The sequence below is a fragment of the Saccostrea cucullata genome, unplaced genomic scaffold (assembly GCF_032062105.1).
Source record: "Saccostrea cucullata isolate Sc308-1 unplaced genomic scaffold, CSIRO_AGI_Scuc_v1 ctg7347, whole genome shotgun sequence".
Lineage (NCBI taxonomy): Eukaryota > Metazoa > Mollusca > Bivalvia > Ostreida > Ostreidae > Saccostrea > Saccostrea cuccullata.
In genome coordinates this window covers 1-14,451 of record NW_026927926.1, presented here as the reverse complement: position 1 = coordinate 14,451, position 14,451 = coordinate 1, and the positions used below count along the sequence as shown (strand labels likewise).

Below are 14,451 nucleotides of genomic sequence, written 5' to 3'. Positions count from 1 at the left end.
TGTGATTTTTCATAGCATTTTACATAATATATCTAAAAATTAAAGTGGGCGACGGTGGCAGACACTATTTTCTAAAGGAAAATTAGCACAGAAATGAGTCATTTTGGGGCTTTTCTGCATTAAACTTAAAAATGTACCAAAATAATGACGTCGTATTTCCAGAAATGTCCTCTTTTATGCCATATTTTTTAATGATTTATCATATTCATCTTCTCAACTATTGTTGAAGCCAATTTCATAACTGTTTAAGAACTTTAAATTTTGAGGGCACAATAAAGCTCAAACTGTACCCTCTTCTTATTTTGTACAAATGTTTAACCTTATGACAAGTTCTTATACAATTCTTCCGCTATGTGTGATAAATGTTAATCAAGTTACCAATTTAAGTGTAAATCTTTGAGAAATATTGCTGATTTATAAAAACAAATCGTGTTATCCATCCTTAACAATTAAATTTAAAACAATAATGAACGAGTACATATCTCCCTTGCATTTCAAACCATCCATTTCTATATTAAATGAACTTTACTATCAGTAATATTCAAATACTTATTGTTGTAATTATACTTAAAAAAATTCTAAAAGTGATTTTTTTTGTTATTTTCAATCATTGTCACTAATAGATAAGTAAAATATGTAGACTTTTCCAAACTTCTGAATCAATCTTCGTATGTATACTATCTATAAATCGGATGTGTACAACGGCACTATGTTTCAAAGCTTCTGTGAAATTTCATTAAATTTCATTCAGTGTTATAAAAGATGTTGTGGATTAGAGATGGGTTCCCCAAATCTTAACAGACTGACGGACAGAAAGACGAATGGACGGGAATCGTGATGCTATTCAAGGGATATAATTTAAAATATAATCAAATGTATCATTTTCATATTTAGACCAATTAAACATTCAGTCATTCTTGTTCTAAAATCGATCTTCTAGAGATAGTGAAATACGTAACAATCAGCCAATCACTGGTACGCAATGCATTGAGGCTTTTATATTTTAACCAGCTAGGTTGAAGATTAGCTCGCAATTTCTTTACAGAAACCGTACAACTAGTGTAATACACAGACAACAGTATGAGCAGTCTTTGGGGTGTCTTTTTAATTGTTGCCTGCTTTACAGTGCCTCTCGCTGCCATGTTCTCTCGGATATATGCCAGAAACATAGACTTTGATGATAAAAAGTCGGAACAAGAACACTTAAGAGAGTATTTTATATCGTTCAAAGACTGCGCTGAGAAGTGTCGGGAAGATTGTAGGGTGTTTGGTTATAATGATAGATTGAAGAAGTGCCGGCTCCACAGAAAACTCAACATGTCGTCAGCTACAAAGGAGGAGGGCTGGAGATACTTTGATGGTATGTATTATCTTTTATATATATTGTTTTGGGAAATGAAAATGATAATATACACCACTGGGTGTGTTAGGAATCACTGTAGTTAGGAGGGTATGTCAGGGCATCACCAATCGTGGGAACCATGGGATAATTTGCATAACGGGCGAACCCGTTATGCTAAAATTATCCCATGTTTCCCACTTATGTTGATGTCCCTGACATACCCTCCTAACTAGACAGTGATTCCTTATATTTCCATTTCATTACGAAATAAAATTGTAGATTTAGACTTAAAAAATGAGGACTCCCATGTCGATTTCAATAGTCCTCACGAGAAGTCGCACGAGATTTACATACATATTTGGCCTCCTTAGCATCAAGCACAGGAACAGATGCGCACGAGATTTGCATGCGTATTAGGCCTTCTTAGCTCCTGACCTATCGACTTGACTAATTTACATTCCGGTAGAATTATCAAGAAATCAACTCCGCTAACTTTCAAAGGGTTATCACAGAGAAAAAAAATAAGAAATGGAAATATAGTGGGATAGCTCTTTTATCAAACCCGCGACAGAGAACTATTCCCCCAAATGGCTTGCCCGAGGGGATAAGCGTTTTATTGTACTGATGTATAATATAATTTTTAGGTTTTAATTTTTTAGGAGTATGATAATACTGCAAAAATAATCTGAAAACCTGATGACGTCACATTGCTACTGAAGTCATTATGACATCATCAATCCATAGATTTATTGCTTGAAATCAAAATTGGAGGCAAAAATTGCATGAAAATTTTCCGAGGGTGGATAGCAAAAACTATACCCCGGGGTATAGCTTTGCTATACGTGAACTATTAAAGATAGCTATTTTACCTTCTGAACTTTATATAGGAAACATTTTAACAGAAGTATAATAACAAACAGTATTCACACTCCAAACACCATTCAAACAATACAGATAAAAAGCAGATCAAATTATGACCTCTAAATCAGAAGTGGGATCAGGTGCAACGGAAGGGTTAGCAATCCTGGCGATCGGGCTCCTTTACATCAAAGAAATAACGGTGAGACCGTTTAGATTTTATGTGTAATTATTGGCTTTTATAAATCCCTGAAAGTGCAAGAAAGGGATCTTCGGCTATAGTTGTATAGGTGGAAAAATTGTCTTACAGAAAGTATTTCCTCATCAAAATGAAAAAATATCAATATACTGTATGATTCGTTCATGTCTCAGATTAAAGCATTACACCTATTAATTCATATTTGAATTCTAATTACTCTGCTTGAAAATGATATTTGGTTTTTGGGTTTGCATTTATTTTGTTTTATATATAGATTTGCTTTTTGTTCACATGAGTATTGGATAATAATTTAATTTTACTTGTAACACGTTATTTGATAGGATAAAAGATTGTATCCATTTTGTATAACATTACTTACCTGCGTCACAATGTGTTCCCTAACAAAAAAATACTATAGTAAACTATAGTTAACTATGGTTTACTATAGTTAACTATAGTACCAAAGTTATAACTTTGGAACTTTGATTTACTATGGTGAAAACTTTGGAACTTTGATTTACTATGGTGAAAACTTTGGAACTTTGTTTTACTTTAGTAAAAACTTTGGAACTTTGATTTACTATAGTAAAAACTTTGGAACGTTGATTTACTATGGTGAAAACTTTGGAACTTTAATTTACTATAGTAAAAACTTTGGAACCTTAATTTACTATGGTGAAATCTTGGGAACTTTGATTTACTATAGAGAAAACATTGGAACTTTGATTAAGCACTATAAACTCTTAAGATTATGGTTTTGCTTCCCATTCTGTACATTATATAAACTTCATTGAAGCTTCAGATTTTTTTTCTTCAAAAACGCAAATCGTCCCCCAAATAGAACAAAGAAACAAGAAATTATTTTAATGGAAAAATAGTCTCTTTCACCAATAAATAAGCATTATGTATTTAAATATATTGTTATTTTTAATTATGAATATTTATTAATAATTAAAATATTTAAGTTCATAAAGTAATTACAAAATAAACATCGGAACTTTAATTTACTATAGTAAAAACTTTGGAACTTTGAAAAAACTATGGTATAAACTTTGGAACTTTGATTTACTATCGTAAAACTTTAGAACTTTGATTTACTATGGCGAAAACTTTGGAACTTTGATTTACTATTGCAAAAACTTTGGAACTTTGATTTACTATGGTGAAAACTTTGGAACTTTGATTTACTATGGCGAAAACCTTGGAACTTTGATTTATTACGGTGAAAACTTTGGAACTTTGATTTACTATAGTAAAAACTTTGGAACTTTGATTTACTATGGTGAAAACTTTGGAACTTTGATTTACTATGGTAAAAACTTTGGAACCTTGATTTACTATGGTAAAAACTTTGGAACTTTGATTTACTATGTTGAAAACGTGGGAACTTTGATTTACTATTGTAAACTATAGTTAACTATAGTTTACTATAGTATTTTTTTGTTAGGGTTACGTCAAAAAACGTATTACTCCGCTTGACGTTACTTTTAAAATTTAATCAATGTGAAGCCTTATTCTTGGGGAAAAAATGTCTCATTCTCTGCACTGAAGTTAATTTATAAGGAATGAAGCTTATTTCAACTTATATTATACGATATAAAAAAACTTGGGGCAGTTTACGCTTTTTTATAGACCGCTTCGCGGTTTATAAAGCGTAAATTGCCCCAAGTTATGTTATATCGTATAATATAAGTTGAAATAAGCTACATTCCTTAAATAATATTTTGAACTATAAACTTTTAAAAAGTATATTTAATCAAAGCATAAGTCAGTGCAAATCTTTAGACGGAGACTTTGATGTGAATATTTTTTTTTTTCATTTTTTCCTAAAGATATTATTTATTGAAATTATTAACGTTGAATAAACACTTTAATTCACGTACTACTTTGTGAATGTTAATGTATAGTACACGTATTACTTTGTGAATATAAATCCAGCTTTTGTTTGCTTATTTTTTCTCTAATTTGGATGAATTCCAAAACTAAAGGATAAAATCTTAAAATTGACAAAATGTTTTCAATTAATACGGGAAAAGAATATCCAAAACAGTGATAAAACATTGCAAAGCTTTTGTTTGCTTATAATGGCAACTTTCTTTTGCTTCCGTGAATTCAATGCTTGTTTAAGAAAAAAATCATTGAGTGACATTAAATGCTCATGTCAGAAAAAAACATTGATGACTATTCGATTGTATGTTAGGCAGTATTTATGGTAAAGTTTAAATAATCATGGCTAGTTAAAGTATCTTATAAAGGTAATTATTATTCTGTCACCACTTGAAAAGCGGAGGGGGATATAGTGATCGGGATTTCTGTCCGTCTGTCTAGCTGTCCGTCCGTCTGTATTAATTCTTTCTTGAGCATCCATCTTTTATCATTAACTACTTTTATATCACTGAATGAAATTTAATGAAACTTTCACAGAATCTTTGTTATATAATGATATTGTGCACATTACTATTTACCCTTTGATCGGACATACATTTCGGGTTTACTATAGCAAACATTGACACTGCCATTCTTGATATTGAAGGGTATTACTCTCTTATCCGAAACTCCTCCTATACCACAGGATAAATAAAATGATATGTTCACATATTTTTTATTATAAAATGCCATTCTGCACTTCCTATTTTACTTCCTAAAATTGACACTTTTCGTGTCTCCAAGAGCAAAGCATGGACTTCACCATTATAATCAAATGGGGGAGGGGGCGATATCATCTAGTGATCTCACAGTACCTCTAGCTGTAGTACTGCTCAGCAAATCATTTCAAATTTTACTCGGATTTTTCAAAAAAAAAACAAAAACAAAACATTGTTTAAGAATAGCAAAACAAACTATTCACAATAGGTTTTGTTTCAATTTTCAAAGGATGCTTATTTGATCATAATATGTTTGTGTACCTCTATCTTGTAATGTGAGATACAGAATATATGAAATATATATACAAAATAAAATCATCTATTGTTTTTTTCTCGTTTTAGTTCTCGCCACAGACTGTCAGGATATTCTTTATCAAGGTCTCAATAATAGCGGCGTGTACGACATCTACCCTTATGGGATCAGTTCTATTCCAGTCAAGGTGTTCTGTGACATGGATACAATGGGAGGGGGATGGACGGTGTGTTATTTATTTATACAGCTTTATAAATATTGTATACACTACACTTGTAATTTGATTAAGTTTTGATGTTCCCGAGAGATGGGTATTTTCTATCAACCAGTACTTTGTTTGTAATTTGACTTATTAATCTGGGGAGTTTAGTTTCAAACTGTAAAATAAATAAGATTGGATTTGTTATTCGGGAGAGAGAGGGTATTTTTATATAGTATACCCCTGTAATTTAATTGAGATTTAGTTTGTTAATTTGGCAATTAAATATGCAGATTTATTTAAATTTATGTTTGATGTTCTTCAGGGTAGAAATATATAATAAATCAATTAATTTCTTACAAAGGGATTAGGTAAGAGAACAGAAACATTTTCCACTTTAAAGTTCTAATGCAAATGTATCTTAATTTTCAAAATAATTCAACTGTTATTTATCTTTTCAAGACAATTCAAAAACGGATGGATGGATCCGTGACCTTTGACAGTAACTGGATAAATTATAAAAATGGGTTTGGTTCATCGGAAGCGGAAGTCTGGATTGGTAAATAGTGATCTTTGATCACATTTCAAATAAAACAAACATTTTTTTTAAATAAAATCTTTAAAAATTGTTGCTTATGAAGGATTAAATTTTAAAATTACTAGTAGTTAATACGTATTGAGATTTACCGGAGATTTCTGTTGTGGTTGTTGTTGATTTCCTAAATATGATTTTGTAGTTCGCTAATTTTTCAAACAACTAAGATACGAATTTGATATATTTAACAGGGATATATAAATAGTGACTTAAGGGTCAATGATACTCTGATAATAGAATTAACTTTTAAGAGGCCGTGTCAGTAACCATTGAGATTTACATGGAAAGTCAAAAATTTTGAATTGGGCAAAAACCACCCTAAAATATTTGAACAACAACAAAAAACACATTTAAGACAAATTTTACAAATTTATTCATCATCATTGGTTTCCATGGCAACAAATGTGATTTGCATAGTAAATTCTCAATGAAACATTGTAAAATAATACAAATTTAGACATATTTAAATGCAGAGGAGGGAACAATTGGAAGGTCTAAATTTGTTTTCTTATACTGAAATAATGAAAGATGCATCAGAAGAAAATATCTGCATGTCTGTAAGTATTTTCAAAAATTTTGATATGGTTGCTATGGCAACCGAAAAATGACAAGGTTTTCATGATGGGAATATCCATGGAAAATTAAGTTTTTTCAAAAGTCGAATACTTAAAAACGCAACAACCGTAGATATTGTATGTCATACAAAGTTAAAGATATATCCCAATACTATGAAATAATAAAATAAAAATTGGTAGTCGGATGTCCCAATTTTTTTTTTCAGAAATCAAAATTTGCATTTTTTCAAAACACTTTCAATGGATTTTCGCAAGTTTTGGCAATTTTTTTTTTAATATTACAACAGATATTTAATAGTTAGATGCCATATCTACAGAAACATAGTACTTTAGAAAAAACTCCATAAAATGTACGACTTTTTTACAAAACAATAGGAAAAGTAATCTCCATAGCAACGGAATTTATACCCTAGCAACTGACTTGACTAGGATCGGCAAAACATGAAACATACACCCAGGAAATTAAAGCCTCTCAAGTGGAATATTTGGGTCATGGCATCCTGATCAACTGTCAACCCTGTTGTACTTACCCCATCATATAAGTAATAATAAGTACCATTGCTCTACAATGTCTAATAGTTATACAATATAGTCAGAATGTGGACCAAATACGCAAAAACTTGACCATATATGACATAACAAAAGCTGAAGTTATATGTCAAAATGACACAATGTTCAACCTAAAGGGACTCCAATGCTGTCTACTGGCTAATTTACATTGCTGTACCATGTTTATTATTCAAGTTATAAACCTAAAAACAACTAGAACTGTCCAAATGGGACAAAATACCCCCCCCCCGCTGGGTTTTTCAAAAGTGCTTAATCATGAATATTTTATGGATCGAAGAGAAGAGAGAAAAGCTAAAACATTTTAGTGCAATTGTAATTGCTCATTAATTTTTTTTATAAATGAAACGAAGGTGCAGCTAAAAATAGACTAAATGTATGGATCACACATGAATTATGAATTTTTTTTGTCAGTGACCTTGAACTTGCATAAATGACCTTGGTTTAAAGTCATGACAAGTTCTCAGGTCAAAGCAATGTTTGTGTAAAATGGGAACCTTCTAAGTTTATCCATAAGAAAGATATGGACCAGACATGAATTATAATTTTTTTACTGTCTGTGCCCTTGAACTTGGACAATTGACCTTGGGTCAAAGTCATGACACACCCTTATGTCATAAGTAATCTTTGTGTAAACAAGAAAGTATCCAAGTTTATCAATAAGAATGATATGGACCAGGCACAAATTATGAAGTTTTTCCTTTCAGTGACATTAAACTTACACAAAGAACCTTGGGTCAAGGTCATGACACATCCTCAATACAATAAGCGATTTTTGTGTAAAACAGGAACTTACCATGTTTTTCCATAAGACAGATATGTACAAAACATGAATTATGAACTTGTTGCTTTTATAACCTTGAACTTGCATAGATAACATTGCATCAAGGTAATGATACACCCTTAGGTTATAAGGAATCTTTATGTGAAATAGGAACTAACCAGTTTACCCATAAGCAATATATGGACCATGCACATATTAAGAAATTTTCCTTTCAGTGACCTTGAACTTAAATAAACTTTGCTGAAGGTCATAACACACCAGGTCATAAACCCTCTTTGTGTGAAGTAGTAGATTCAAGTTAATCCAAAATAAAGATATGTGCCAAACATGAATTTTACAATTTTTCTTTTAGTGACCTTGAACATGCACAGATGACCTTGGGTCAAGGTCATGACACACCCTTAGGTCATGAGGAATCTTTTTGTAAAATGGGAACTTACCAAGTTAATCCATAAGAAAGATATGGAACGGACACAAATAATGAAATTTTTCTTCCAGTGACCTTGAACTTCCCCAAATGACCTTGAGTCAAGGTCATGACACACTCTTAGGTCATGAGCAATCTTTGTATGGAGTAGTAGATTCTAATGTTCCTCCGTAAGAAAGATATGGACCGTACATGTTTGCACAGCTAGACAGAGGGACGGACAGTTAGACAGATAGACAGACAAGCTGAATCCTATATACACCCCCCCCAAACTTCGTTTACAGGGGGTATAATGAGAAGTCGTGCCTGTTAAACACAAGACAACCTTATACTTATTCAAATGAAAATAAACCTTAACATCAGCAAGGCTTGTGAAAATGTAGTTTAATACAGCAACTTCATATTTCAAGTTTTATCTTATTTTACTATCAAAGACCAATCAACTGGTCAAATATCAATGCTCACTAAAAGTATCACAGATATAAACGTAAAACAAGAGTTTTCCATTGAAAATGTGTGTCTCAGGAGTCAGGAATGACATATCAAATTGTGACAGACAGATAGACTGATGGTCAGCTAGTCAGACTGACAGACAATGGAGAAGTGATCCCTAGGAGTCCCCTTGCTATGCAGGCGACACAACTAGGCACCATTACAGCATATCTTGTACCTGATTCTGAGACTGAATTTTTTCTTAAGTGTACAGTCAAATATTTTACAGAAATACTTTGCTAGAAATAATAATATATCGTATAAGTGGAAATTTTAGTGAGATGCAAATTTAGCGATTTCTACCAAAGTCTGGTATTTTATTTTTAGCCAGAAGTAATTTTAGCGATTTTAAAATGTTTACTAAAGAAGCTATTACAAATAATAAGACATTGATTTTTAGCAATATTCAATTTCAGCGATGTCAGCACCATCTCTAATAATGCCAAAATTAAATCCTCGCTAAAAATTCTACTTATACAGTATGTTCTTCAGAGTACATTTATGCACAATAAACAAGAAGTATGACACATTTGATTTTAGATATTATCTATTTTAACCAACTAGAGCTAGAGCAGTATAATCCAAGTGTTGTCCACAGACAGATGGACAAACAAACAGGGTGATTCCTATATCCCCCTTCCAAAAACTTTGATATCAAAATCTTAAACTTAGTAAGAAAATGTTTTTTAGTTCACTGCTTTAAGAGCCATATCAGAAATCTGATTCAAATTGTTCATGTTCCCTTCAGCTGTCAAGTCATTTTCTTCACAGTCAGTGTTAGACTTCTGCCTTTTCACCAATGGCATCAAGATACATAATCAAGGTCTTCCTCCTATGTAATGGACTATCTTCATGCTCTTGAGAATCCTGGCATTCAGATGACTTTCACAAGGTGTTTGGAAAAGTTGTCGTCTGAAGTTGATTCCACCTACAAAAGAAAGATACAAAATCAATCCAACTAACAACTTCATTTAAAACAAGTTCATTTTGACACAAATAATACTCATGCTGAGACAGTGTTTCACAGCCCTGAGCCAAAGTCACACCTTCAATGTCAAGGTCAAGGTAAAATTTGATGGAGTTTTCAGGTCTGTATTTCTATATGCCTCATGGAACAGCTTCATACTTGGCATACAATGCTCCTAATGATAAGGTGGTGTGCCATGACCCTAACTCAATGTCAAACTTCAATGCTAAGGTCACAGTAGACTTCAATGAAATTGTCTTATCTGAAATGCATTTCATACCTGCCTCAAAAGCACAGCTTACATGACACAAATGTGCCTCATGATATCAGTCTTTAACAACCTTTGACAGAAGACCAGGTGAGCAATATGGGCCCATTTTGGGCTTCTTGTCTGGGTTTAAAATATGAAGTTCATAGGTCAAATGGATTTAAGTTATTGAGTCACAATCCTTTCAAGTTTGAAGTTTCCAGGACATATAGCATTTGAGTTATCTCTCAACAAAGAAATGGATGAACAAAGTGATTACCGGTTCTCTTTGAGGCTGATGCTCAAAGTAGTTCTAAACAATTCAGTACATGTAAAAAATTCAGTACAAACCTCTATTTGTTCCATATGCTTTGAATCTGGTTGTACTTCATGGTTATTTGGTAGTTCACATAGCAGCTCATCATCATCATGATTCTCCTGAAAGTATTTCATATCTGTTTACAAATTTACATGACCCTACTGCATATAGTTGCTGATTCTTTATAATAAACAAGCTGATGCTTAAAGTAATTTAAAGCAAGATAAGTTTGTGAAACAGTATGCCCCCAGCGTCAACAAATATAGAAAAGCTAGTTTTAGCAAAAAGATCAAGGTCTAAAGGTTACTGATGTTGGTGTAATCTAAAAGACCTTAATTAGTGGATTATGTATACCAAATATGATCTCACAGTTCAAAAGTCATGGTAATTTAAAGGTTAAAGCTGACAACAGACAGACAGAAAGGACAAACAAAAATATGTTCATGCTCTTTGGGCATAATAATTCAGTACATGTAAAAATTTCAATACAAACCTTTATTTGTTCCACATTAATTGGATCTGCTTGTACTTCATGGTTATTTGGTAGTTCACATTGCAACTGATCATCATCATGATTCTCCTGAAAATATTTTAGACCTGTTTACAAACTTACTTGAGCCTATAGCATATATAGTGACTGGGATATGATATATTAAGACATTAAACTGGACAAAGGGGATACTCCAATACTTGATATCGCGATTACTTAACTTAGTGGAACTCTTTCGCGATGGAGGTAGGGAACGTCTGTTGGCTTGGGACAAATGTGCTATTGAATACAATGCAAGATCGATCATTGTAGAATTTTTGAGGACAGATAAGTAAAAAAATCCTGGTGGAATACCGTCCTTAACAATCGCTGAACCAGCCTAATTAATTTTTGAGAGGAGCTAATCCTTCAATGTTACATTTTTTACGATATTTTTAACTAAGCGGGCTCTTCTCATCAAATTTTCATTGAAAATCATGGCATTTTAAAGCTGATAAAATAATCTAAACTTTCCTTATTTGACAATCTACTATTTGGAATTCAATTCTTGGCAATACATTGTACTTTCGGCATAAAATTGTTCAAATCATTCGATTGTCACTACTGTAAACAATGCCATTGTGCCCCTGTAATCTCGTGAGATTCGAGCTTTCTCGACTTCCCCCCAAAAGAGTGGTAGTAAGTTAGATAACTGTGAGGTAATCGCGATATTACATATTTAGTCTCACATTTTCAGAATTATCGTATTCGGAAATTGTGCCCAACCTGATCAAGGGCTTAGGAGGAACAGCACCCCACCCACTCCTTACTTATTTGGGAAGTCAAAATTTCCTGTAGTTAAAATTTATAAATCCTGGTTCCCCTCCCCTCCACTTTAAGGGTCAGGAGCAGATTTTGAAACCAGAGTTGAGTCTGTTATCCTAGTTTCCCTTCCCCTTTTCAAATCAATATTAGCAACCTCAAGTTTTATCATCTTGTTTTAGTGTAGCTGCAGAACTGTAGCTCTCCGAAAAAATATATATTGATAGACCTGAGATAATGAGGTATAGCAGGTATGGCTATGAATTTTAAGAAATATTGTTTGAAATATTACTTATCAAAAGAACACTAATACGCAGACATACATGAGTGGAAATCTACCAATTTGACCTTATCAGTGATTGATGAATATGCTTTAAATAATAAAGTCTGAAATATCTGGCATTATCCAGTTTTTTTTTTTAATATTTTCTGTGCCAGGAAAACGTCAGAACCAGCGCCATTACGAAAACTGGAAATTTCGCCATTTCCAGTCAGAGTTGATTTCCCATACTTGGGAACCGCATTAAATGCCGTTGTCACAATTTATCAATGGCACAATGCTTTTAGTACTTGACAATATCAATGAAAAGAAAATAATCACTCATCATTTGATTTCGATACAGGACTTGTATATTTTTTTTTAATTTGTAAACGCACGAAATGAAAACAAATCTCGACAGTCAGAGAAAATGTTTCCATCGGATCATATATTTACAAACAAACCATAAAAACTATATTGGTAAGTACTAGAGGCATTGTACTGTTGATAAATTGTGAGTTTGACAAGTAATTGCAAGTATCGAAAATACACCCGAGAATGCCGCTGCTTGGAATTCCCAGTTTTCGTAAAGCCTAAAGGCGCCGGTTCTGGCGTTTTCCTCGCACGTAAAATATAGAAATAGTTAAAAAGCCAGGAAAACGTCAGATATTTCGGACTATAAATAGTATACTTTTCAGTCACCTACAAACTCTTGATGCTGTCATGTCCTCTGTAACCGCACAAGACCTGCTTTATACATCTTTACATGGTGTTTTCCTTCTCCGACTTCTGCTGCAACAGCAACTTTCTGTTCTTTATCAGCAGGAGAGTTCCACAAAAGGGAGGTAATCGTTCACGCGTTTTCATATTTGTAGTACATTCTAAATCAAATTATTTGCTATAGAGTACCCAACTACCATTTTTTTATTATTGGATTTATAACTTCAAAGCTCGTAGTTTCTATTGCATGTATGGTTATGATAGAGTTTGGTTGCGTTTTCGTGTAAAATATTTATAAAAATCATGTTGATTTTACAGCATTTGGTAGAAACAAAGCAAAGTAGGCCCCAAATGCTTTAAAATAAACATGGGAAAAATTAAATCTCCCATGTATATTGAAATTAAGAAAAACATAGTTTGATTCTGTAATTAATTTTGACAGGGTTATCAATAATCAAATTTCACACTTTTCAAGCATTAAAATCACCGTTGCTATGGTAACAAGGAAGATGTGACCCAAATAACTCATGTTTGAAAGGACATTCATCTATACTTCCATGCACCCAAATATTAAAGCAAAATATTTTTTTTCACATTCCACTCACTTTATATACAATACTCAATGGTTACTGACACGGCCTCTTAATGGCATAAATGTCTATTATTCCATTATAGATTTATCATGTTGAAGTGTCTTTTTATCCAATTTCGCCCTGCAAGCTATACTATAATTGTCGGTTTTCTACTTATAAAATACATTTGTTTTGGAAAATCATCAAGGTTCAAGCAACATTTTATATGAGTGAGCAGAGGGTTTATGAAACTTAATGCATATATTTCCTTAAAAAAACGCAAGAAATTTTTTAAAGCTGATTTAGTTCATATCAATTAAAATAATTTTAAGAACATTAAGACTAAGAAAAAAACAAGCTAGTGACAAAGAAAAGCAAGAAGTGTTTTTAACTGACTCTATTCTGTTTTAAATATTTAAAATGAATCTTGTATTTTATATATTTCCTTTCTAATACTTTACTCAATAATTTTTTTTTTGTAAATTTTACTCAAGTAATTCTTCTGTTGGTGTGATTGCAGCGTTAGAATAATTGATTGATTTCAATATATTTTAATTCAGGAAATGATGTAATCCATCAATTGACAAAAGAAAACTCATCATCCCTGTATGTGTCCATAAATCTGCAGAATGGTACAACGTTGTATGAAATGTACGACCGATTCTCTGTCTCCGACGAAGCAGGGAAATATCAACTCTTTCTTGCAGGACCTGCCAGGGGAACTTTAGGTAAGTGTACTCAACTTAATTTTATTAAACTGGATAAAAATCATGTATATAATCCTAAACTTTTTTTTATTTTGGAAAGATTATTAAGGTGTTGTTTATAGAGTCAATGATACATAATTTTATTCTAATACTTTGTAGAATATTCTGATTCCTTGTTAATTAAAGGTTTTTAATATTTCATGATATCAAATGTTGGTAAATTCAGAATTTTCGGGGACATTGAATAAGACATTGCTAAGTAGTTGAAAATTTACGTTATATGTTCTAAATTCAGAGAAGATGATTATGGTGTAAAATTAGAATCATTTGTAACTAGAATATTCAGTAGCCAATTTTCAAATTAAAAACCTTTTTCGTCCAATTTTGACTGAAATATTGCTGACTTGGTGTTTAACAATGATCAATCAAAAAC

At 32.2% G+C, this 14,451-nt stretch overlaps 1 protein-coding gene and 1 long non-coding RNA gene across 3 annotated transcripts; one reads left to right on the top strand and one right to left on the bottom strand.

Moving 5' to 3' along the window:
* The first annotated feature begins 1,080 nt into the window (after window positions 1-1,080).
* On the top strand, window positions 1,081-6,063 carry LOC134275870 (angiopoietin-2-like). The gene is made up of 3 exons (XM_062758153.1): window positions 1,081-1,360; window positions 5,387-5,523; window positions 5,959-6,063. The coding sequence occupies exons 1-3, from the start codon at window positions 1,081-1,083 to the stop codon at window positions 6,061-6,063; spliced, it is 522 nt and encodes a 173-aa protein (XP_062614137.1).
* A 3,402-nt stretch (window positions 6,064-9,465) lies between these two features.
* LOC134275869 (uncharacterized) lies at window positions 9,466-12,836 on the bottom strand. 2 transcript variants are annotated; one of them, XR_009993940.1, is made up of 4 exons: window positions 12,726-12,836; window positions 10,963-11,049; window positions 10,502-10,588; window positions 9,466-9,864 (listed from the first exon to the last, which is right to left on the bottom strand). It is a non-coding gene; the product is annotated as an uncharacterized LOC134275869 (long non-coding RNA). The 2 variants fall into 2 exon arrangements; XR_009993938.1 differs by having other exon boundaries at window positions 12,722-12,833.
* Window positions 12,837-14,451: the final 1,615 nt, after the last annotated feature.